Source organism: Mirounga leonina, unplaced genomic scaffold (assembly GCF_011800145.1).
Source record: "Mirounga leonina isolate KUSES-001 unplaced genomic scaffold, KU_Mleo_1.0 Mir_151, whole genome shotgun sequence".
NCBI lineage: Eukaryota > Metazoa > Chordata > Mammalia > Carnivora > Phocidae > Mirounga > Mirounga leonina.
In genome coordinates this window covers 100,075,881-100,101,508 of record NW_023270377.1, presented here as the reverse complement: position 1 = coordinate 100,101,508, position 25,628 = coordinate 100,075,881, and the positions used below count along the sequence as shown (strand labels likewise).

Here is a 25,628-nt window from a genome sequence, read left to right as displayed (position 1 = left end):
GCAGTCACCATGTCTACCCTGGGCAATGTCCTCTCTGGGTGCCTGTCTCTCTCCCCCATACTGGGACATCAGAGCAGGGAGCAGGTCTGTCTTGCTCCCTGGGGCAGCGCAGCACCTATCATAGCACCTGATGCACAGCAGGCACTGAGTGCTTAGTTGTAGAAGGAAAGCAAACGTGGGGCCACAGGGCAGGATTCAACCCAGCAGCAGGGCAAACAAGCCCAGCAGCATTTCTGGTAAAAGATGGTCACGTGAAGCTATTTGAACTTGACTACCCTCCTGTCAAACTCACCAAAACAAAACAAAAAAATGGAAGAGAAGGAAAATCTGTTAAACAAGGGAAATGACTCCATTTCCAAAGCCCGACAAAGCAGCATGCTTCCCAGATACTGTCCAGTAAGGCGTGGGAGTGAGCGGAGAGCCGGGAAGGCAACAGATTTCCCCAAAGGTAAGGGGAACGGCCCTGAAAAAATACATCTACCTACACTTTGATTAAAGTGACAAAACAGGGAATGCGGCTGGGCCCTGGAGAAGTGGGGATGAGGACAGAAGAGACCCGACCTCAGCATCCTGGAATAGCAGGTAGGCAGCTGAAGAAGTAACTATGTTGCCCTGACCTTTCTATTGCCTCAGACCCGGGACCCGGAGGCTGGAGGTGACTTGATGGGGACCGAGGGGAGCAGGTGACCCCGCAACGGCAGGCACATGGCACAGATGACTCACCTGGCCTTTGTGAGCCCGGGGCAGCAGTAGGAGATATTCTCTGAGGATGCGGGAGCCCACGGACTGTGGCCAGACCCTGGCTTCCAATCCCAGCTCTGCCCTTGGACAACTTCCCTCAACACTCCATGCCTTGGGTTCCTCATCTGCAAAGTGGACCTATTAAGAGCATCGCCTCACGAGCGTCGTCGGGAGTATGAAATGAGCGGTGTTGGTGTCTAGCACAGGTTAAGTGTCACGTAAGCATCAGCTACTATTCTAATTATTTTCACCATCATCATTCTTTTCCCACTTTATTCTTCTGCCGGCAGCAGGCCCTACTCAAAGCTGCGTAAAATGCTGAGTAGAACCAACAGAGGTATTATGCACGAAAACTGCAAATTCAAAGATTAATACACTTTGAAGGAGGAAAGGGACATAAGCAAAAGCAGGTGAAGAACACACATCACAAGAGGGATGACCTCAGAACTCGGGTGGTTCACCAGAGTCTTAAGAAATGACAGCCAGGCTGACCTTGCCACAGCGAGAGTTACCAGATTCAAGGAAGCAATGGTAGAACACACTAGAAGGAGACGAAGAGAGAGTCGGTGGGCTCGGGAGACACACAGAAAAAGGAAAAGGAAGCGTCACCGAAGTAGACACTGCATTAGAAGGAATGACAAAACACACACACATACACAACGCACATGCATGGACACATGCCTGTGGCAGGGAGGGATGAGGAATCCACACAAAATTAAATTATTTTAAGGAAGATAACAGATACCAAGGGCAAAGGATAGTTAACACATACACATAATTTATGTTCCTGAGCAAGAGAACAAAGCAAATAGAAGATTAAAATACTCAATTTTAATAGTTGAAAAATTTTCTAAAATAACAAAAGTCTTTTTTCTCCAGATCAAAAGGACATGCCACGTTCGAGGAAAACAAAGGATACAGAGCAACGCCAATACATAACCTGGCAAATTATTTAACCTCAGTACTGAAAAAAACAAAAACAAAGAGAATTCTAAGGGCATCCAGAATTCACCTTGGGCAAGTAAAGATTCCGACCAGGCTCGGAATTCCTAGCAAATTCAAAGCAAGGGGCAGTCGAGCAATGTCTACGAAGTTCTGAGGTGAACAGAGTTGTAAACCAAGACTCTTCGACCCAGTCACGTTGTCCTTCAAGATGACAGGCAGCAGAGACATGGTCAAACATGCAGGCATTCTCTGTGTGTAGCCTCCAGGAACCTTTGGTTAACAAGCTGTTGACTTACACATTCCAGACAAGCCAGGGAAAGAACGGACGTAAAGAACTTAGAATGGAGAAAATGTGGAGCAAAGAATGGAGGTGACACCCAGGTTCCACTGAAATAGAAACTAAGTAACTGTGTTATTTCTGGTCACAAGACAGAATGCAAATGCTATAAACCCAGATAAGGTAAGATAATATCACAGAAGGTGAAGCCATTAAGGAGGGAGGGAGAGACAGAGAATGGATGCTACCTCCCCGTCTGCACCGCCAAGTTTCTAGCTGAAGTTGAAGCGTGCAAGGCAGTGGCTCTGACCTCTTAAAGCTTTTATACTCTCCTTTCTTAATTGTAGCGGTAAATTTTAAAGAATATCACTTATATCAATGTAGTTCATCAATTCCTTGGGCTTCACCTGTTTTTTTTTTTTTTGTAAATCAGTATCAAGTAATGACATGTATTTGTATAATATACTTCGTTTTTATAAAGCCACTTCTTAAAGAAATATTTATGTTTGCTCAACCCACTATCTCCCACACTTATTTCAACCCAGAGATTTTCTTTTTTAACTCTGTTGTTGCTATTGCCTGGTTTGGGGCATATCACCTTTCCTGGACCAGCCCTGTGGGACCCACAGAAAGGCCTGCTCTCCTGCAAGCAAAGCTGGAGTTCCGTTTCAGTCTCCTGGAAGACAGGATTTTCCAGTAGGAGGAAGGTTTGGGTCAAGCCATCCCTGGTCCCTCCCTGGGCCTCACTAGGACTTGCACCTCTGGATGGGCAACAGAGGTACAGAGCTTGGTCAAGGTACAGGAATTGGTCTCTGGGTGAAGTTCACTGAACGCTGTTGGTCAACTGAGCTCAAACCAGCCCAGACTGACATGCCACCAGACGGTCATCTTGAACAGGAGATACCTAGGCATCCTGAAAGCAAGAAGAATACAGAAGGCCTGGTTGAGAGCTATTATTAATCTCCCTAGCTTTTCTCTCACAAAACAGAATTTTCCTGAACTCTTAGTCTGTGATACAATTCTATTTGTCCTCCTCTCTATTTCAAGGCGTCCTCGTACCGTTACTCTTCCAGCTTAGGGGAGGGGGTGAGAGCTCGAGTCTGGAGTCAGACAGACCCTGTTGCCTTCGGCACATCATCTGGCCTCCCTGAGTCTTGGTGGTGTTGGCTATAAAAAGGGGTGCTACTAGTTCCTTCCTCGTAGGGTTGTGGGATGCAGTGGGTGGTGCATGCAACGGGCTCAGCGCAGCGCCTGTCACGTGGCTAACAATTAGTAAATAGGAGCGATTATTAGCATTACACCAGCTACCTGTGTATAACCACTGCCACTCATCAAGGATACACTGACTGTCAGGCAAAATGTAGCATTGCTACCAACGTGAGAGAGCTGCTTCAGGAATTGCCACCTGCCTGTCTAGCTTTTCCTGCTTTCTTCAGTATGCTACTATTAATCAGTTACCCACGCCCTTACACAAGGGGCATAGGGAACTCATTTACATTTGATGTATTAACTGTTTTATTAAATTAAACCCTTTATTAAACCCTAATTGTTTTCACTTCCTCACTAGTAAGTTTGGTGCTTTAGAAAGTCATAAAAACATCCAATCTCTTGATTTTACTTCTCATAAGCATTCTCTTCCAACCTGGCATATGGCCTCCGGCTTTTCTCAAATTTGCTGAACCGGAAGGTGATCAGAAAGAAGCACTTTGCTGGTATAGCTCATTCATTTCTATCACTTGCCAAAGACATATCTGTATGTCTCCATTTCTCTATATGCCCATAAAATCAGCATTATTTTCTGGGTGAGCTACCCATGATGGTCCTAGCCAACAATAAGAAACATTTTATGGGGGCCTCTTTTGTGTGCCAAAGATCCAAAGGTCGTACCATCCTCTTAACAATCCTGATCTGTCCCCTGCACAGTTTGTGCTGGGGTCTGGGGTTCTTCTGTCTCACCTATCCACAGGTGTATAGTGAGGTGGGGAAGAGAAGCAGGGCAGCCTTCCCTATTCCTGTTCTTGCCTGTAAGGAATGGGTTTGCTTATGGATTCCCAAAGGCATCTGGACCCTGTTGGTGAGGATTATTATATGATAAAATACCTCAGTGGGGGGGAGGGGCTTTGAAGAAGAAAGAAACAAAAAAAAAATGGATTAACATTCACTTCCTTTTGAAACCAAAACAGGTAAATGTTGGGGTATGGGCAGGTGTTGCAGGAGTGTGAATGAATCCAACTGAGATCACATGATTGGACTAGGGGTCAAGTGCCTATCCCCCCCCCGCCCGAGTAGGAGGTGTATGGAGGTGCCTTGGACTTTGACAGGTAGGGTGCAGTGTTCATGATGTCTCAGTGCTCATCTCAGGGGATAGGAAACTCTTCTTTGCCAGGAAGTGCTGCCTGGTGGGTTGGTGGACCTGGGCCTACAGGTAACACCTATTAACCAAAAAGTAGTCTGGGTCCAAAGCAATGGCAGAGGTTCTGGGATTACTCCCAAATCAATATAAAATTGTCATGAATTGGCATTTCATAAGAAAATGCAAAATACAAAATTATTTATAATGGCTGATATATTCCTCATAATTGGGGAAAAAGGAGAACAAAAGTATTAAAACTTTCTGTAATAACTCTGAGCAATAGTCCTCAGGAACTCTTAACTAGCCATTTTATGCTACAATTTGCTATTTTAGGCTCCAATTTGCATGCTAGAATGCATGCATTCTTTCTGGTGTACGTGACATCAAGCAAATGTGTCCACAATCTCAAAGTGGTCAAAAGTAAACACGTTTAACAATTTTTTGTGGCATTTGACTATTCTCCAACACTAATAAGATCTTGGCCAAAGTCATGTATTGCTGGCCCTTCCAAAATTATCAACAGTGTTCTTGATGTTTTAATTGTATATGATTTCTTGTCAGCAATATAAAGAAGGTCATAAAATCCTTTACTTCTTTTCCCCAGTATCAGGAAGATCTTGGCACCATTAACTGATCCAGCTTCTGACAGCTCTAGAGCACACATGCATCCTAAGGATGCCCAGTGGGCAAATGGCCAGTTGAGTTAAAGTTGGGGGCCCTATGTCAGAGTCATATCTTGTAAGTGGAATTAGCTTTATTCAAATTTTTTCATTTGGCAAGCCTGAGCACAAAATGCCTGGAAGGCATGGATAAATGATGCTTCTAGTTCCTAGAGAAGACACTGCTTTATAACCCTGTGGACCAGGCATGTCTCCACAGTTACTAAGATTTGCCCCAAAGAGTGTCTATATTTATACATTCTAACTATGTAAAATTTGCCCATGGTTGTTAGCCTATTGGGGCCCAATTTGTAAAATGGGGGCAGTAAGGACTTACTGTCCAAAAAGCAATCCACGACTGTCCAACTGTATGAGACCTATGAGTCAAGTCAGATGCCTGGCAAGTCAGAAGAGCCCAGAGCCTGCCTGGGCTACGTGCCACCCGAACTGCATTCACTGTCCATGCAGCCAGAGCTTTTTACTGCAGGTGAATAAAAGTCTTCGTAAATTCCGCAGCCTCAAAGATGTATACCAGATGCATGGAGATACTGGCAAAGGGAAGCCAAAGCAAGGGAATGCCTGAGAGACCAGTGGACCGAGGACTGCACTAAGCCTCATAAAACGGCTCCTGAGGAGGCTGAAGAGTCCAGCCTAGGAGACCGGTTTGTAAAGCCGCATCAGCAAAGCCATCCACATGATGTAGAACATTTCAAATCATAAAGGTAGGTTCCCCAAAGCTCAAGAGCCCTGGCTTGTTCTCATTTGTTTGTTCATTCATTCACTCGCTCCCTCCCTCACTCATGCCTTCGCTTGCATCAGACTTTCCTGATTTTCCGCCTGGATCTCTGTCCTGGACATACTTCTCTTTGGTGTCCTCTGAGGGCCCGTGTGCTCAGGGCTCAGTGCTCCATCCACCTCTCTTGTCTAGCCACACCCACTCCCTGGGCCACCTCCTCTCTGTCCCACGGCTGTACATTCCATCAGTACCTAGGTAACGTTGAAATTTCTGTCCCTAGCTCACACCTCTCTCCTGTCTCCAAACTGGTATATTCAACTTAATTTCACTTAAAGGAGGAATTTAAAAGACAAGCAACAAACAAAGCACCGGAACAACCAGAAAGCTTATCAGATGGGTCAAAGTGCTCACGGATCACCCATTTGGCTGAATTATGTGGCTGTGCAATTTATAATCTGAGGGCTCAGAGACGTGCCTGCATAATTTTTAAGTGTTTCATGTATAGCTGTCATCCATCTATGCTCAACACTGCATTTGCCTATGTATGCAGTCCTCGGGGTTTGAATAGGCTGTGTTTCAAAAAACCCTTTTGGTAGATTAATAGTCTGTATCTTGGGACATAGGTCTTTGCAGAAGTACGCCTTGGCCATAAGAACCTCTCGCTTTCTTCCCAATTCCCCCTGCCTTTTCCTTGCCACTGACACCAGCTTAGTTCAGGCTTTCAAGGCCTACATGATTTCGTTCCCAACACAGTGATTTCCTGGTCTCCTGCCCTACCCGCCTCAGTCACCCCTGCACAGAGTAGCTGTACTGACCTTTCTAAAAAATAGCTCCTGTCACAATTGCTCAGAAATCTTGGTGGTTCCCTACTGCCTATGGAGGTTCACAGAATTATAAACCATCAAGTGGGGCAGAATCATATAGATGAGCCTAGTCCGGTGATTGCCGAACACCACTCTGAGGAATGTCCACATCAGGATCACTGGGAAGCGCCTGGTAACAGTACAGAAAACCAGGCCCTTCCCAGAGCAAATCACCAGGGATGGGTCCCTTGGCTTCATAGCTATCATAAGTGTTCAACGTCTTGGGGTATTCTGCACTACTCTAAGCCCCATCCGCTGACTCCCCTCTGCAATATTCCCACCAGTCTTCAGTGATGGTGAACTAGCTATTTGATAAGAGACCAATTTCATATTTGAGCATCTCTGGTGATGCACCAGGAGCTGCTGGGCCCAAGGCCATTCCTTTTCACACCATAGTGATTCTTTTTTTTTTTGTAAACAATTTTTTTAAAGATTGTATTTATTTGAGGATGAGAGAGCAAGAGAGAGAGAGCATGAGCAGGGTGAGGGGCAGAGGGAGAAGCAGACTCCGCGCTGAGCAGGGAGCTCGAAGCGGGGCTCGATCTTGGGACTCCAGGATCATGACCTGAGCCGAAGGCAGACGCTTAACCGACTGAGCCACCCAGGTGCCCTTACACCATAGTGATTCTTGTTACTGACACAGCTGGCCTGCCTCCAGTGCCTTTCTCTTCTCCCCGTTCCTACACTGACCTGAAGCTCTTGCCCTGGGGTTTATCTGGATCTGTCTCAGTACCTGGTCTGATGGCCCAGGGCAGGACAGGAGTCCCTTCTCTGGCTTGCCATCATCTCTCACGTAGAGTCTAGACTAAGATCACAGGAGCTAGTTCACTTTACCAACTTACCTCGTAGGTCAAATTTTTATAACCTCTTCAGAGTTAAGGTGAAAATTCAATTTGTATTTTAGGAGGCAGGGCATAGACTTTGGAACCAGAATGACTGGTTTCAAATCCTACCTCTGCCACTTACTCCTGAGTGTCCTTGGTGCCTCATTTCTATGTCCATAAAATGGAAATAATAGTTATACCAACCTTACATGGTTGTGGTATAGATTAAGCATATATGTATTTATACATATATTAAATATATCTGTATCTATCACCTGGAATAGTGTCTGGCACAAAAGAGTCACTATGTAAGTGCTACTATTATTATTCTACCAAAAGGCCTACAGTGAGAACATCGACTATAATTAAAAGTAGAAATATAATCTTGTTTAGTATAATTTTGGTAACCACTTACTCTCTCTTCTCTTTAAAGCCTAAAAGTAATAAAGCTTCTCTCTGGAAAGAGAATCAAGTACTGTTTTTTGCAATATAAATAGTAAGCTACATTGTATTTCAAAAATCTCAGAATGGCTCCTGGTTCTCTAGGAAATAATCCATATACATCTCATAATTCAGAAGTCATTCAAAATTTCTGCTTTGAGCACTCATATATGCACTCGAAATCAGGAGATTAATGGATACCTACCCAGACATTCAAAAACAAAACTATATTAGTGTTCACAGCAGAACACTGTGGACGGATATTTAAAGCCCAAACCCAAACAACAAGAGACAGAAACTGGGAAGCAGAAATCGCTTCAGATGGAGATCTCACTTTCAAAAGTTCTGAGCAGCATTAGGATCTATACCCTTTGGGGCAGGCAAAGACAGACTGTCCATACCACGTGTGTAGTAAATTCACGACAGCCTTCAATAACATCCCAAAAGCTTGGTAAGAGATACTATTCCCATTTTATTTGAAATTGAGTGAAAAGGATACACCAAGAGCCAAAATTAGAAGAGGAATGGATTAACTTCCGATTTCATGTTTTAATCTTGGAAGAAATTTACCTGGACACTGTTACAAATTATCTGCATGATACAAATGATCTCAAAGTGTCCTCATTTTCAAGTGTCCAATCCCAATTTGCACTATGCCAGACACATCAAATTTGTTACTGTTACACATGTGAAAATACCATATTCAAATGTAGTTTATTCTCTTTTATAACTTGAGACCTACTCTCTGAATCCTCTCTGATCTGAGAACTCCAAGGAAATTGGAAACTTGAAATCTTGACTCTCCTTACCTGATATTGGGTCAACAGTAAAGGCTTCATGAGACTGAATCAAAGTGATATGAAACTCGAAATCTACAGGGCAGCTGCACTGCAAAGGGATAACGTATTTTTTGCTGCAAAAAAAAAAAAAGAAAAAAGGAAAAAAAATTTTTCTTGATAATTAGTTCTTTTGATATCAAGGAATAGAGACTCAAGTCACATAATAAACCACCACAACAGTGACGATAGTCAACGCAGCTAGAGTAACTCCTGGGTGCCACCTGTCACACCCATGTCCCAGATATTAACTCTTCTAGTCCCATGTGGTGGTGCTGTGATCATCCCCACTTACAGACAAGGCAAACAAAGCACCAGAGAGGCTAAGTGTCCTGCCCAAGGTGACATGGCTAGTTAGTGGCAGAAGTGGGATTCAAGGCAGGTCAACTGGGCCCAATTTCCGCACTCCAAATACCTCTGTCCACGCTGCTTCTCGAGCACTGTCAGGTTTATTCCGTGGACACTCACCGTCACAGGGAAAGGGCTTCTCTGCCACACAATGGGCCCCAGGGAACCGAGGGAACACTGCATGAGCAGGCTTTACACAGAGAAGCCTGGGAAGCCCCTGGCCTTTCCGCAGCTTTGACCTAGACGGTGTTGACGAAACCACACTGCCGGTTGCGTCTGACTGAAGTGTGCCGGAGACTCCTTGGTTGGTACGAAGGCCAACAAGCAGTAGAGGATCCGGAGAGCATCCGCTCCCTCGCCAAGACTAGTCCGACTTCTGAGTGTGCTTGAGGTTGTCCCTTACGGTACTCGGGAGTTGGTATGGCTGTGGCTCAGAGAGTCCTGAGCTTCTCCTCAGGTCCTCTCCTTCTATCAGGCCAAGCCCAGGTGGGCCAGAGTTTGCGGGCGGAATGAGGCATGGAGAAGCTGAGTTCTCTGGCTGTCACTTGGCATCCCCACAGACGCAGAGCTGGAGTGGTTATCTGGGTTCCTTCCAGCAACTGGACATTGAGCTCCTCCCCTATAAGACTCAGCCCTGCCCTCCATCCCTGCATTTCCTTCTGCCTACATCTAACTCCAATGCCCTCACAGCCCATCTTGCCCTCCTGCCCAGCAGTTGGTCTCTACCTCTTAACCTTTCGGTGGGAGCCTTTCTGCCAACTGCCCTTCTCCCTCCCATTTCCCAGGCTGTGTGGGAGAATGTGACTGTAATCGGGTTGAGCAGAGCTGCCCGGCCGGCTAGCATGCTGCCTTCTGGGTGGTGCCCGTCCCGACCTCGTCTGCCTGGGGACTCTTCCCTCAGGACCCGCTTCCTTACCTGCCCAGCGCCTGTCTACCTGGGAGACTCTAAGTCCTATGAAAGCAGAACTGAGTCTACTTGCTTCTCCAGCATAACCTCAACAAAATTCCAGAGTCCCGCACAGGGGGACATTCAACAAATATTTGTTGGAACAAAGTAAAATAACTCTTTTTCCATAGTAGTTCTGGGGATACAGCACAGTTCAAATGTGGCTTTAAAAATTATGCCAAGAGCATTTTTATTTGGCTTTCTGGAATATTCTAAATGTAAAGAAAGATATAGAGAATACTAATAGAGATCGCTTTATCCACTACCAAGCTCTCAAATCTTCTGCTTTGGGTAAACCAAAAATGTCTAAATGTTTAAAAATGTTTAAAATGTTTAAAATAAATAAATAAAATAAAAATGTTAAAAATGTTTAAAAATAAGACATTGCAGAACACTTGAAACTCCCTGTGCACCTCTCCCCTTCCTCCACTTTGTCCCTCCCCAGGGCTGACTCCTACCCTGTCTCCACTGTCCATCATTCCCATGCATTTTTATAATACCATGCATTTTTATAATGGTATTATTCCCATGCATTTTTATAATACCATTACAAATGGAGGGACTCACAAAATCTATAATATTGACTTACTTGTTTTCAACAATATCGTTCTAAAACTTGCTAATGTTGCTCAATGCTGTCTTTCTGAGATTTATTCATGATATGCGATTTTTTATCCATGATATATGAAGTACTGTTCATTCATTTCACTAGTGATGAGTATTCCATTCCATGACTACCTCTTGCCACTTACCTACTCTCTTGCTGAAGGGCATCTAGGTTGTTTGCACTTTTTCACTATTGCAACGTGGCAATGACAATCCTTGTGTGTGACTCCTTATACCAGAGCTACTCTAGGTATACCCGAGAAATGGAATTGCTGGGTAGTAGTAAAGTAAAATTGTCAACTTTACTAGATATGGCCAAAATGCTCTCCAAAGCCCTTTTACCAATGCATATCTCCATTAGCAGCCTATGAGAGCTTCTGTTGCTTACCAACACAGGGTTTTCAGACATTTTAACTTCTTCTGACCTGATGAGGGTGAAATGGTATCTCATTTTATTTTCATATTCATTTCTTTGAGGTTGAGCTTCTTCTATTCATATGTATCCATTTGGGTTCCATCTTCTATGAATTGCCTGTTTTTCTATGAAGTTGTTCTGTTCTCTTATTAATTTGTAAATTCTAGATATTAATTTTGTCAATTATATCCAGTGATATAAATTTAAGATAAGGATCATTATACAGAGTCATCTCTTCAGCTAACAGTGAGACCAGCCCTTCATAGGTTTTTTACCAAGCTCATCAATTCTGTCCTCACTCAGGCTCTCTGGAAGTACCCAGTCCATTTTAACTTTCTGAGATGCTTCCTAATTCTGAAACACAGGGCACATAAAGGCCATTACCTTTTCAAGGCAATTTAGCCTAATAGACACTCAGGCCCCCCTGAACATCAGCTATACCACAGCACTGGGGAGATAAAACTAACAGTACAAGTCACATATGCCCCTCAAGAAGTGAGCAGCTTTGGGTGATGGTCAATGTGAAGTCTAAACTGTCACAACGCGGTCTCTGAAGATCAGGCCAGTGACTCCCACCATCACATGAGCTGGATGGTGCTTGGGTTGGTAACCCCAGTGATCGACTCAGAGCTGCCCAGCAAGGTAAAGCCGGCTGCCCAAGAATGTTCTGCTAAGAGCTGCGTGTTTGCATTTTCCTGAACTAAAACCAAAAAAGGGCTGCTGGGGCTTTTTATATATGCCCAATTTTAAACTAATTTCAGAGCTCTGATAATTCCCATAGAAAAGGTGTCACGGTATTTGTTTAGCGATGATTTTGTGAAGCCAAGTTCCTGATGCATTAACCAGTCTGGAAAAACAAACAATGCCTAAAGGGCACAGAATTCCAAGTAACCTGTTTCAGAAGGACACATAGCAGTGCAAGTAACGCAGATTTGCTTTCACTACTGCGGCTCATATTATGGATGCCGAATCAGCATGGGTAACCACCAGAATCATAAATCCAGCACAGTCTAGATGAATTTGGGTCACAAGGAATTTCGACAAATATAAAGGTTAGTTTATTTAGAAATTTTACATATTTGAAAAAACCAGAATCCCATTAGATTCTAAGGGGACTTAGAGATTCTAAACTAAACACCCATGCTAAATATCGTTAAAAGTGATCTACACTGAAGAAACATAAATATACATATCTTTTTTTTTTAAGATTGTATTTATTTATTTATTTATTTGAGAGAGAGAGAATGAGAAAGAGCACATGAGAGGGGGGAGGGTCAGAGGGAGAAGCAGACTCCCTGCAGAGCAGGGAGCCCGATGCGGGACTCGATCCAGGGACTCCAGGACCATGACCTGAGCCTAAGGCAGTCGCCCAACCAACTGAGCCACCCAGGCGCCCCATATCTTTTTTTTTTTAAGATTATTTATTTATTTCCCGGAGAGAGAGTGTGAACAAGCAGGGGGAGTGGCAGAGAGAGGGAGAAGCAGTCTCCATGATGAGAGGGAGCCCGGATGCGGGACTTGATCCCAGGACTCTAGGATCCTGACCTGAGCCGAAGGCAGACGCTTAACCGACTGAGTCACCCAGGTGTCCCTGAATATACCTATCTTATGCCTATGGTTCCTGAGGCACAAACAGGTCCCTGAGTTCTTCTAACTTATAGGAAGCAGCCAGTTAAAATATCAAAGCAGATAGAAGCTGGTACTTTTGAAGTTAATCACAACTCTTATCCCTGTTACTTTATTATTTAAACATTTTATCACTTATGCTAAGGCTATGCATAAATATACTTTAAAATGATGTATAAAAATACACCAAGTACTTTAGAAGAATTATTCCCTATTTTGAATAAAATCCCACCCAAACCTTTTACTTATTTATTTTTTTACTATTTTTAAAATTTAAATTCAATTAATTAACATATAGTGTATTATTAGTTTCAGAGGTAGAGTTCAGTAAATGACTCATCAGTCTTATATAACACCCAGTGCTCTTTATATCACATTTTTTTAAAGATTTTTTGGTAAGTAATCTCTATACCCAACGTGGGGCTCAAACACACATCTTAAGATCAAGGGTTCTCATTCCACCGAATGAGCCAGCCAGGTGCCTCCCAACCCAAACCTTTTAAAAACTAGACTTATATCATGATTATGTACAAGTTGTGTGCCTATTAGAAGAGGAGAGTACAGGGGTGTCTGGGTGGCTCAGCTGGTTAAGCCTCTGTCTTCGGCTCAGGTCATGATCTCAGGGTCCTGAGATTGAGCCCCACATCAGGCTCCCTGCTCAGCAGGGAGTCTGCTTCTCCCTCTGCCTCTCATTCATGCTCTCTCTCTCTCTCTCAAATAAATAAATAAATAAATATTTTAAAAAGAAAAAAGGAGAAGAGAGTACAAATTTGCCTTACGGAAATCAGATATTATAAAATAACAATATAAATTCAAATTTCCTCCTTTTCCCTTCTCTAAATAAATGCTAGTAGAGGGCCAAATATCTCATTGATTTCCAGTTTATTGTATAACATTTATTTTTACCTTAGTCTAATGTTATTTTTTATCATTTACCCTAAAATTTAACATTGTATTTGTTGAGGAAGGAAGTAATCAAGGCTTTTTTGAGAGAAGGAATGGTCTTGTGAATTTGTAGATAACATAAAATCAAATTTCCTCCCTAATTCCAAAATCTCAGTGTGCAGAGAGTGGAATAAGGCACCTTGCCAAACATAGGCTTTGACTCCTTTTGGGAGAATGAAGGTTAACTGACAACAGCAGGACAAACACTAACTTGTGACAGGATGCTGGACTCCTATGGCACAATAAATGCCTGTATAAAATCTGAGGGAAACACCCTCGAGATAAAGAGAGGCCTCCCCACAGAGAGACGTAGGGATAATTTAAACTATAACATTGACCATCACATGTCAATTTTGTGGGACTTTTCCTCTGTCAACGGCTCATTGATGAAGGCTCATGGATAGATCGAAAGATGTGGGCAGCAACGACGTATCCATGTCACAGTCTTTCCCTTGCAAATGTACAGGAGACTCACGACAAAATTGCATCTGGGCATGCTTTGGGATCACAGGTTGCAGCAGCTTTACAACAACTCTGTGAACTCTTTCCACACTCCTTCAGTTGACAACGGGAGTCTAGGTCTTCTTCCCTGAAATCTGGGCTCTAGGATGGCTTAATCACCAGAATGCCGTGGAAAGGATGCTGTACTGCTTTCCTGAGGCCAAGCCTAAGAAACAGGCACCTCGTGCTGCTCTTGAGATACTCACTCTGCAAACTACTGACCATGTTGTAAGAAAGCCCAGGCAGCCTGGGGAGAGGACCAAGGCTCCCAGCCCTCGGCCCGGCTGAGGACCCAGATAACAGCCCGCATCTGAGTGCAGCATCTTGGAAAGTGGATCTTTCAGCCCCCCACTGAGCACTCCCAACTGACTCCACATGGAGTGCTGACCTTCTCCACTGAGCCTTGCCCACGTGGTCCACCCACAAGCAAAACGAGGGATTGCTGTTCTTTGAAACCACTACTTCCAGGGTGGTTTGTTACAAAGCAATAGAAAAGGGACCCAAGCGGCATTCTCTCTTTCTTGCTTCTTCTTTAGTGAATGATCACCTCATCCTGCATTTCTGGTTGCACATCTTAATTTGGCAATTTTACAGTCTTTTTTTTTTTTTTGGTGCTAGCCCTTCATACGTACCAGTCACTAGGCTTGAATTTTGGTTAACCCCCCTGACAACTTGATATGTACTATTACTATGTCCACTTTATGGATAAATGAGCTGACCTACAGGGTAGTTCAAGGGCACGCAGTTCATAAGAGATGAGTGGAAATTAAAGGTAGGACCCAAGATCCTGAGCTGTTCACTGCTATACTTTATTACCTCTCTTTGGTCTCTAGTATCAAGGAATAGCTAATGACATCTCATTGTTTGCACTGCAGTCCTCTTCTCTATTGACATTCTCTTTGAAACTGACCCCTTTGTGCCTTATTTGTTGAGCTTTTTAGAAGGCATTTCCTTTAATTATCCCGTCAGCAAGAAAAGCCTAGAAAATCCCAAGACTTTTTCTCAAATATTACCAACCTCCTCTCAAGCACTGCTATGCACATAGAGACAAAGGGAGAAATCTGGAGAAATCTGGCTATTTTCCTTTACGCTTTAGATGTAAATTGTTGTATTCAGAATGTGACCCCAAAACCAGAAAGAAATCAGACAAAATGATTAGTTGCCTGATAAGCCAGACCCCCAACCCCCCAAACAGGCAACGATTTGAAAAGATATAAAGAGTAATTATGTTTCAAATTTCAAAGTATGCCCTTTTATCTAAGGTAATTTATGTTCTTATGAACTTTCATGTGCTGCTTATCTTATTTTCAAAGACACACTTAATCTCACCGGGATTAGAGCCTCAAACGAGAAGCAGAGTGGACCCACGATCTTTAATGACATAGTCAAATAAAGACAAACACAGATTTACATAAAGAAATGTTCAAGGAACAGGCATTTAATTATTTTTTTACACCTAGAGAATTAAACACCACCCTCATTTTAGCCTAAGCTTAGACCAGTATTGGAGGCAAAGAGCAAGAAGTCAAAGATTCAGGGAGGGTCGAAGTCCTTCTCTTGCTGTCCTGGCCTTTGAGTTCTTTTCTTGCCTTTGGTTCAACTCTTTCCTCAACCTGAGTCCTCCCTGTTGGTAAAACCCCCCACTCCCCAACCTAAGTCCTCCCTATTGGTAAAATCCCCCACTCCCCATCACTCATGCCTCTGTAGGTTAGGAAAAGATGGAACCCTAGGGAACAACCAGAATTAAATGAGGTCACCTCTGCATTCTTGGAAAAAGAAGCTAAGGCATTTCTCTAGGGGCTGGAATGGAACTGAATTCAGAAAAAGTTAGAGGTGACCATGACAAGCTATCTGCCATCTGCAGAGATAATACGTGCCCTATTCATATATGTTTTAAAAACACCTTAACAAAATATGGTAACACATACATAACATAAAATCTACCATTTTAACTATTTTCCAGTATACAGTTCAGTGGCATCAAACACAATCACACTGGTGTGCAACCATCACCATCATCCTTCTCCAGAGCTCTTTTCATCTTGCAAAACTGAGACTCTGTCCCCAGTAAACACGAACTCCCCCTTCCCTGACTCTCCCCCAGCCCCTGGCAACCCCCATGCCTTCTACTTTCTGTCTCTGAATTTGACTACTCCAAGTACTTCACATAAGTGGTTTCAAACAATATAAAATAGCTTTGAAAAATTAAACATTAACTTCACTTAAAAACGAAGTATTCACATAAATAATACATATTAGAGAAAACAGCACCTCACAACTTACTTGAGTTGCAGATAATGTGGGATAAGATGGGGTAAGGAGTGAAATCCCGGGGTGGCTCCTTCGAGTCAGAGCAGGGCCTGTGGCCGAGACCAGAGAACAGGGACATCTGGCATCAGGAAGAAAGTCACGTTCAAGGGAAAGGAAGCAACTGAACTGTGATGTGAAGGGAGATGAAAAGCCTCCTGCAGGCTGATTTCTTCTTTTATTGAGAAAAACATAGCATTTATTCAGAGAAGATAAGAGGATCCGCTAAAAACTACTGCTGGCTTTTTCTTCTTTTAGAATAGAGGGCACAAGGAACCACACGCTGACTGCATTCAAAACATACCTCCTCGGAGCTAAGGGACCCGTCATGTCCGGCCTGACACGGCCGGCAGGGCACCCAGCTGCCAGCTTCCGGTCTTGCGGCTTACCCACCAGCAGCTATTAGAACAAAAAGCTCACTCGGCAGAGGAGTAAGACATGAATTTTTAAAGCAAAGCAATTTACATTCAAATAATTTTGGTCGTGAAATGGTAGTAGATAAGGAATTTTCGGGAGAAATTTGGGGCATGTTGAAGAGAAAGCAACTATTTATTTATTTATTTATTTTTAAGATTTTATTTATTTATTCATGAGAGACAGAGAGAGAGAGAGAGGCAGAGGGAGAAGCAGGTTCCCAAGGAGCAGGGAGCCCAATGCGGGACTCAATCCCAGGACCCCGGGGATCATGACCTGAGCCATAGGCAGACGCTTAACCATCTGAGCCACCCAGGCGCCCGAGAAAGCAACTATTTTAAAAAAAGAGTCACAATTCCGTTGACTGGCTGCTAGTTACTTTGTTCTATGTATTCTTCTTTTTTTTTTTTAAGGTTTTTTTTTTTAAAGATTTTTATTTATTTATTTGACAGAGCAAGAGAGCACAAGCAGGGGGAGCGGCAGGCAGAGGGAGAAGCAGGCTCCCTGCTGAGCAGGAGCCCGATGCAGGGCTCGATCCCAGGACCCTGGGATCGTGACCTGAGCCGAAGGCAGACACCCAACCACCTGAGCCACCCAGGCGCCCCTGTTCTACGTATTCTGACATGCATTAAATAATCACATTCTAGAAACCATGTTTTGTTTTTTTAAAAAAAGACTTATTTATTTATTTGAGAGAGAGAGAGAGAGCAGGGGCAGAGACAGAATATCCAAGCAGACTCCCTGCTGAGCACGGAGCCCAACGCTGGGCTCAGTCTCATGACCCTGAGATCAGGACCTGAGCTGACACCTAGTTGAACACTTAACTGACTGAGCCACCCAGGAGCCCCTCTAGAAACCATGTGAAAAGTGCACATGTATGTGCCCACTATGTGTGTGCGTGGGTGCGTGTGCATGTGCGTGCGTGCATGTGTGCATGCACGCATGCAGATATCACAGACCTGGACGCTGAGCATGGAGAAGAACAGCACAGGTGACCAGATGTGGCTGCTTGGACAGGGCTTGGTGTGAAATGTGACTGCTGCATAAACCAAGCAAGGAGGAGGAGTGCCCAGAAAACACTTTCCATTTAGGGGCGTCTCTCCAACACCGAAAACTAGCCACAGTGTTTGTCTCTGCTTCTTCCAGGAATGTGCTTTGGGTGGACCCAGAAACTCTTTGTGTTGTATTCTTAAATATCAGAATTGGGACTGACCAATGAATATTCTTTTGTAGAATTTAAAATGTGGAACATTTTAAAGTTCTTACTGCTGGGGTGCCTGGATGGCTCAGTCAGTTGGGCATCTGCTTTTGGTTTGGGTTGTGATCCCAGGGTCCTGGGATCACTGTGTGGGGCTCCCTGCTCAGCAGGGAGTCTGCTTCTCCCTCTCCCTCTGCCCCTGCTTGTGCTCTCTCAATCTCTCTCAAATAAATAAAATATTTTTTTAAAAAAAGTTCTTACTGCTTAGTTCATGATACCAGCTTGGTAGTTTCACATACGTCACAGAATGTATATGCTATGGAATTTAAGGAATCATTCCAAGAATGTATACAAATACTAGAGGACCCTAAGCGACAGAAATACCCCACCTTTCACTACTGCTCCTGATACGCACATTGATTTGCTCTAGGTGCTGGCCAAACATTGGTGCTGCTCTGTCCCTTAGCCCCATGCAAACCAAGCGAGCAATTTTCCAAATCAAATTTGTACAAAATCTAAGGGAGAAAAGTAGAGTATTACAATATTCAAGCCAGGCTTTAATAAGGTCAATAACGCTTTCCCCATTTTCAGTTTTCTAGCCTTTCCATCACTTTCTCCAGTAGTCAAAACTCTAGAACTCAACATTCTATAAGAAAAACTTACAAAAAAAATTATTTAGGGGCACCTGGGTGGCTCAGTCATTGGGCATCTGCCTTTGGCTCGGGTCATGGTCCCAGGGTCCTGGGATCGAGCCCTGCATCAGGCTCCCTGCTCAGCGGGGAGCCTGCTTCTCCCTCTCCCTCTCCCACTCACCCTACTTGTGTTCCCTCTCTTGCTGTGCGTCTCTCTGTCAAATAAGTAAATAAATAAAATCTTTAAAAAAGTAAAAAAATAAATAATTTAGGCCTTCCATTGAAAGTTCCCTTCGTTGACTGTCTCAAGTTGGCACCCACTTCTGTTGAATGAAAGGAGGAAGCATTTATGCCCTCTCATTAATATAGATCCCTAAGGTTTAGGAGTGGGATGATTTTCTTTTCCTGCTAAAATTCATAAAAAGAGACTGGGTCAAGATATTAGGTCAGCAAAGGGATATTAAATCAAAGCAATTTTAATTATAAAATACGATAGAATTTTTCATATAGTAAAAATTCAGGCTGTTGTTCAGTGACAGTGACTTTTTTTCTCTGAATATCAATTTTGAAATACAAGTTCACTGCTGCTTGATAAACTCGAGTAGAGGCTGAAATAAAGCACAAGTGTGTCAATGAGCTCAAGTCACCCTTGTCAGAATAGTTCCCTAAAATGCTGCTGCTCCTTCAGATCAGCTTGGACTTTGGGACATAAAAAACGAGTCCCTGGTGTAAGGAGTGTGTTTCCCTGGATGAGCTGAACAATGTGAATTTATTCTCTTTGAGTAGGGAGGGCTTCAAAAAAATCCTTCCGAAGATCAATGTTGTAGTCATTCTGCCCCCTTCATTCTAACCCAGTTATAGCTGGTTCATGGGCCCCTCACACAGAGGCTCTTTTACTGGCACAATTCGAAGCAGGACCTGGTTGCCGTCTATGCTGGTCACCCTCACTGTTGATCTTTCCCTCCCAGTGCCACTCTGAGGATGCACATTCTCCTGTGGCCCATATACTTTCAACCATTGGGCATTGAGAGAACTAGGTTTCATTTGGACATCCTATTCTGACCTTGGCTATTCCCGCCCTTTCTGAAATGAGCCATGAGGTTCACTGCCTTAAAAAAAGCATCCTTTGGTAAATTCTCCAACTTATGATGTAAAAGTTCCAGAGACTAAAATATCCTGGCTTTGGGATGGGGTAGCCAGGGACCTGTTCTGCTGGTGGTGTTAATGTGACCCTGTGGTCTACACAGCATCTGTAGCCCTGAGATGAACCCACAGTTCCACTTGCTTTGGAGCAGCATGACTGACTTGCCCATGGCACCAACCAGGTCCAGAGTGGAAAATGGGGAAGTGACAGGGAATCCAGGAGAGGACCCAGGTGACTTTCATGTAAGCTTGTCTGGAGAACACTAATCAACTAGTCAATGGTCAGCTTGGTGCAAGGAAGATCAGTTGATGCCCATTGGAGAGAACTGGTCAACTGCCTGGGTTTGTTAGAGATTTCGGCCAGTTATTTGGTACCAGGTAGACACTGCTAGAGAAACTACAGAGCTTGATGAATCTATACAAATCTTTTTAGAACCACAGGAATGGAAAGATACCAAATTTCAGCACCTAATAGAAGCATGTTCTTATTTACTTGCTTCTATAGGAAGGGGGAAATTGTATTTTTTTTAAAGATTTTAATTATTTATTTGAGAGAAAGAGAGAGCACAAGCAGAGGGACAGAGGGAGAGGGAGAAGTAGACTCCCCGCCAAGCAGGGAGCCCAAAGCAGGGCTCGATCCCAGGACCCTAGGATCATGACCTGAGCCAAAGGCAGACACTTAACCGATTGAGCCCCCAGTGCCCCAGTGGAAAGTTGTATTTTATCTATAGTACTCCCTAAGATATAAAGTGATTATGAAATTTAATCAGCCATGGTGGTTAGACTAGTTACAAAGCAGAATTTCAACCTACAAAAGGGAAAGAGAGCTGAAAGTCCTCTGCATCCCACAGTGTTTGGTTTAGAGATGTTGGACAGAAACTGGAATGAAACTTTTTGTTATTTACAGAAGCTGTCAAAATACATTTTACCAGATCTTAAGCCACCATGGTTGTTTAGAGGTAGATGGCAAATGTCCACGTGGAATTTTATTTCAGCAAGGAAAATTTACAACCATCAAATCCAGCCAATTGAAAATGTGGTTGATGAAGATATACAAGTCTACTTCATGATCTTGTGGGAAAGGTACCAAAGGCTAACCAGTCTTCTGAGAGGCACTACCCAGACCACAGTTGCTTCTCCCTGGAAGCAACCTCAAAGTAAGAAAGCAGACTTGGTGGTATTAAATGTAGATTCTATAACTTCTGGCAATTTTGTCTGAATGGATTCTACATGCAAAGAGAAAACACATTCTCTGAATCTACCTTCTGTTAGATTTGTGTTTTCCCATAACCTTTGTCTGTTTTAATTTTTCTTTCGGTATAGAAATGGTTGTTTTCCTCTGACATTTACAAATATAAGTGCCATTGGAACTCACACACTGCTGGTAGAAATTAAAAATGGTGCAGTCACTTTGTAAAGCAGTCTGGCAGTTCCTCAAAACATTACACATAGAGTTCCCATATAACCTAGCAGTTCCACTCCTAGGTATATACCCAACACAAATGAACACATATATCCGAATAAAAACACACACACAAATGTTCATAGCGGTATTATTCAAAGTAGCCAAAAAGTGGAAATAACCTGATGTCCATCAACTGATGGATAAATAAAACGTGGTATAGGGGCGCCTGGGTGGCTCAGTCGTTAAGCGTCTGCCTTGGGCTCAGGTCATGATTCCAGGTCCTGGGATCGAGCCCCACATCGGGCTCCCTGCTTCGGTGGGAAGCCTGCTTCTCCCTCTCCCACTCCCCCTGCTTGTGTTCCCTCTCTCGCTGTGTCTCTCTCTGTCAAATAAATAAATAAAATCTTTAAAAAAAAAAATGTGGTATATGCACACAAAGGAATATTAAATTGGTGGTAAAAAGGAACGAAGTACTGATACCTGGAAAACATTATGCTAAGTGAAAAAAGTCAGTCACAAAAGACCTCCTAACATATGCTTCCATTTATATGAATGTCCAGAATAGGCAAATTTATAGAGACAGAAAGTAAATTAGAGTTTGCTTGAGACTAGAAGTTTGAAGGAGAAATGAGAAATGGGGTAATGGGTTTCCTTTTGGAGTAATGAAACTGTTCAAAAATTGATTGTGGTGATGGCTGCCTATACTAAAAACAATCGACTGTATGTTTTAAATTAGTGAATTTTATGGTATGTGAATTATATTTCAGTAAAACTTTTTTTTTTTTTTTTAAGTATAATGGCCGAGAGAAAAGAGCTCCTTCTCCCTGCCCTGCCCGCTGCGGACCTGCCGGTGGGCCGTTTTCCCCAGCTGGGGCACAGTCGCTGACTGGTTCTTCTGGAGCTTCACACATGCCCCTCAGCTGTTAGCCCCATCACTCAGTGTTGGAAGCCCACCTTCAACCTGGCCGCCGGCCTTCCCATTCCAAGCTTCTCATCGCAATTTCTCCGTATGTTGTCTACCTTGGCTAAAGTGTGAGTCAACCTGTCTGGGTCTCACTTGTACATCACTTAGGTAAAAATCTCTTTGGTGATGATGATGATGATGATGGCAATAGCTAATTTAAATCAGTAGTTACATGCTAAGCACTGTTTTTACTACTACTATTAAAATATTCAAATATTGCTTCATTCAAATATTTAAATATTGTTAACTATTGGTAAGTTCTACTTTAACCTGTTTAATCCTCAGAACAATTCTATCAGGTAGGCATTCTTTTTTTTTTTTTAAACATCTATTTATTTGAGAGAGAGTGCACGAGCGGGGAGGAAGGGCAGAGGGAGAGGAAGAGAAAGAGAATCTCAAGCAGAATCCACGCTGAGCTCGGAGCCCAATGTGGGGCTTGATCTCATGACCCTGAGATCATGACCTGAGGCAAAATCAAGAGTTGGACACTTAAGTGACTGAGCCACCCAGGCGCCCCTACCAGGTAGGTACTCTTATGAACTGCATTTTACAGATGAGGATCCTAGGAGGCACAGAGAGGCTGTCCTTTTTTCAGGGTCACACAGCCATCATGAAGCAGAGCCTGGACTGGAATCCAGACCGAACAGCTCCAGAGCCTCAGTGGTCTATGCTGTTAAACACAACACTTCATTTGCCTTGTCTCCTTTTCAGTGTCTTTACTGAAAGTCCTCATGAGCCAGTCAGGTTAACAGAAAGGAGAGAAGAGGGCTGCATGTGAGGTGATAGGGAGTGGTGGGCACTGCAGAGCACTGGCAAAGGCACTGCCCTCTAAAGAGGCATCTTGTGTTTCATCCCTACTGAACTGACGGCGGCCATGCAGGAATATGGGCCCCATAAGGCTGGATCTGCCTTTCCTTTTTTTTTTTTAAGAAAAGTAAAACTCTAAATTTTCACGTGAAATCTTGCGGTCTTTAAATGTTGACAGCAAATCCAAGGTTAAAAATAAATAAATAAATGGTGTGGGCCACAACCACGATGAAACCAAACAGGCCAGCAGTTTCATTACATCAGAAGCCACAAATTGGGGGTCAGAGGGCAAATTCAGAGGGCATGAATAAATGAATGAAGGAAGCAATAAGTTAGGGACTAAAAACAGCCTTCGACAGACAAGATTTGGTGGACCACTTCGTTGTCTTCCAACAATCTAAAACTTCCTTAGAACACCATGCTGGCTACTGGGTATTTACCCCAAAGATACAGCCCACCTTCAGTGCGTGAGAATTCCCATTTTCCTACATCACTGCCAACAAGAGGAGCATGCTTATCTTTTGAAGGATTTTTAAAAATCTCACGCCATTATACACAATAACTCGGTTTCATAAACTATTTAGCTGAGATTTTCATTCTGATTATAAATAAAGGGAATTATATACAAAATAGTTTGGGAGAAGTTTCTAGGGAAGTTGGTAGATTTGTGTATTAAGAACTGAGACTGATGTCTGCATTATAAGCCACATCGTTTCCACCTGTTTATTAAACCATTGTTCTCAACTCCTAAGCCTGGCTTATGATCCAAACAAAAAGTAACTTGAAATTTGTGGAGGGAAAAAAGAAAAGGAAGGAAGGAAGGAAGAAGGAAGGGAGGGAGGAAGGAGAAAGGAAGGAATCATGAACTAGGAAGTTAGTTAGTTATTTCCTGCCACTTCAGTTTTTGTAAGAGTTGCTATCTTTACCCATTTAAAGGACATAGCTATGTTCGTCTTCAAAATGCATAGTGAGCAGGTTCTGCCAGGAGGGACTCACCTTTGCAGACCACTTACTACTGACAAGGCCTGGATGAAAACAGGAAGGTTGAGGAGGGGGAGGGAGGAGGCAACATAAATAGAGGGATGGGAGAGCAAGGGGCCAAAAATATATGTTAGTGAAAATGTCAAAGCCTGATAATACCCATTGTTGGCAGTGATGTAGGAAAATGGGAATTCTCACGCACTGAAGGTGGGTGTGTGAATGGGCACAACCATTCTGGAAAACAGTTTGGCACTATTCAGTAACACTGAACTTGTGCTAGACCTACAGTTCCACTTCTAGATGTCTACCCTGGAGAAACTCCAGGATACGTGCCCCAGACCATGAACAGGAATATACAATAGCAGTGCTGGTCACAGCCAAAAAAAAAAAAAAAAAAAGGGTTAACAACCCATAGGTCCATTAGCACTAAAGCAGAAAAAATAGTTGTGGTCAATCCATTCAGTGGACACCACAGTAGTGATGATTGAAACCACAAACCATAATGTTGAATTAAAAAAGCAAGTTACAAAAGAACTTAAATGCAGTGTGTTCCCATTTATATAAAGAGCACACGTTGGCAAGAGGAAACAATTGTCATTTACAGGTGCGTAGGTATGTGTCAAAACTATTAAAATAAATCAAAGAAAAGATTATCATAAAATCTGAATAGTAGCTACAAAGTTACTGGTAATGTTTTATGTCTTAAAGCCAGTGTTCTTTATATTATTACTGTTTAAATCTTACAAATGATTAGATATCCTTTTGTATGTATTATTTATTTATAGTTCTTAAAGAGTTGTCAAAGAAAAAATAAGTAAAGAGAGATGAAGAGTCAGAAGATCATGGGAAGGTATGTGTGTGGTGGAGGGGGAGGGTCACACATCAGCTGAACTAAGGCAATTGTTCCAGAATAGGGGGTTTCACTTTTTTTTTTTTTTTAAAGATTTTTATTTATTTATTTGCGAGAGAGAGAATGAGAGACAGAGAGCATGAGAGGGGGAGGGTCAGAGGGAGAAGCAGACTCCCCGCCGAGCAGGGAGCCCGATGCGGGACTCGATCCAGGGACTCCAGGATCATGACCTGAGCTGAAGGCAGTCGCTTAACCAACTGAGCCACCCAGGCGCCCTAGGAGGTTTCACTTTAGATAGAAAGTTGGAATAGATAGAACTAAAAAGGAAGGGCCCTAAAGCTCATACACCTAAGCCCATAGGCAACCCCCCCCATCCCAAAGGGTTCAGCCGGCCCTCTCTCCATCTAACCCTGCTGTCTGGTCATTGGTAAATCGTACCCCCCCGCTCAGTGCTGCTGTGCGCACTTGAACTTGCCTTCACCCCCAAAGCATGCTGAAGCCTAGTCTTTGCTCACTATCTGGGCCTGTATCAAGAGACGCCTAGTATTTGCCAGCTCCTGGGTGGCTTAAAATCCTCCGGTGGCTGTATCACCTACAGGATATGGTCCATGCTCATGCTCTCCGCTATTACTATGCCTTCATACTATTTCCCTGCCTCAAATATCATCCTCACATTCCAGCACTCCATGGAGTCCTCTTAGGATAACCAGATGTCACCCCCAGAGTAGTAAGGAGTGATCACCCCCATCTCTCCAGTCCGCTCCATCTTCTGGGCCCAAACAGGACCTGGTGTGTGTCTCCAGCACATAGAGCACTTAGCGGTTGGTGTAATTAACTGAGGCCATGGTTCCATCCCCATTAGACT

General features: G+C 43.4%; 1 protein-coding gene across 1 annotated transcript in view; it reads right to left on the bottom strand.

Annotated features, from left to right (window-relative positions):
• Window positions 1-25,628, bottom strand: part of CFAP221 (cilia and flagella associated protein 221) — an 86,433-nt gene that overhangs the window by 47,290 nt on the left and 13,515 nt on the right. The window contains exon 6 of the mRNA XM_035006548.1: window positions 8,649-8,752. Coding sequence (XP_034862439.1) covers window positions 8,649-8,752 — 104 coding nt within the window. The remainder of the gene's footprint in view (window positions 1-8,648; window positions 8,753-25,628) is intronic.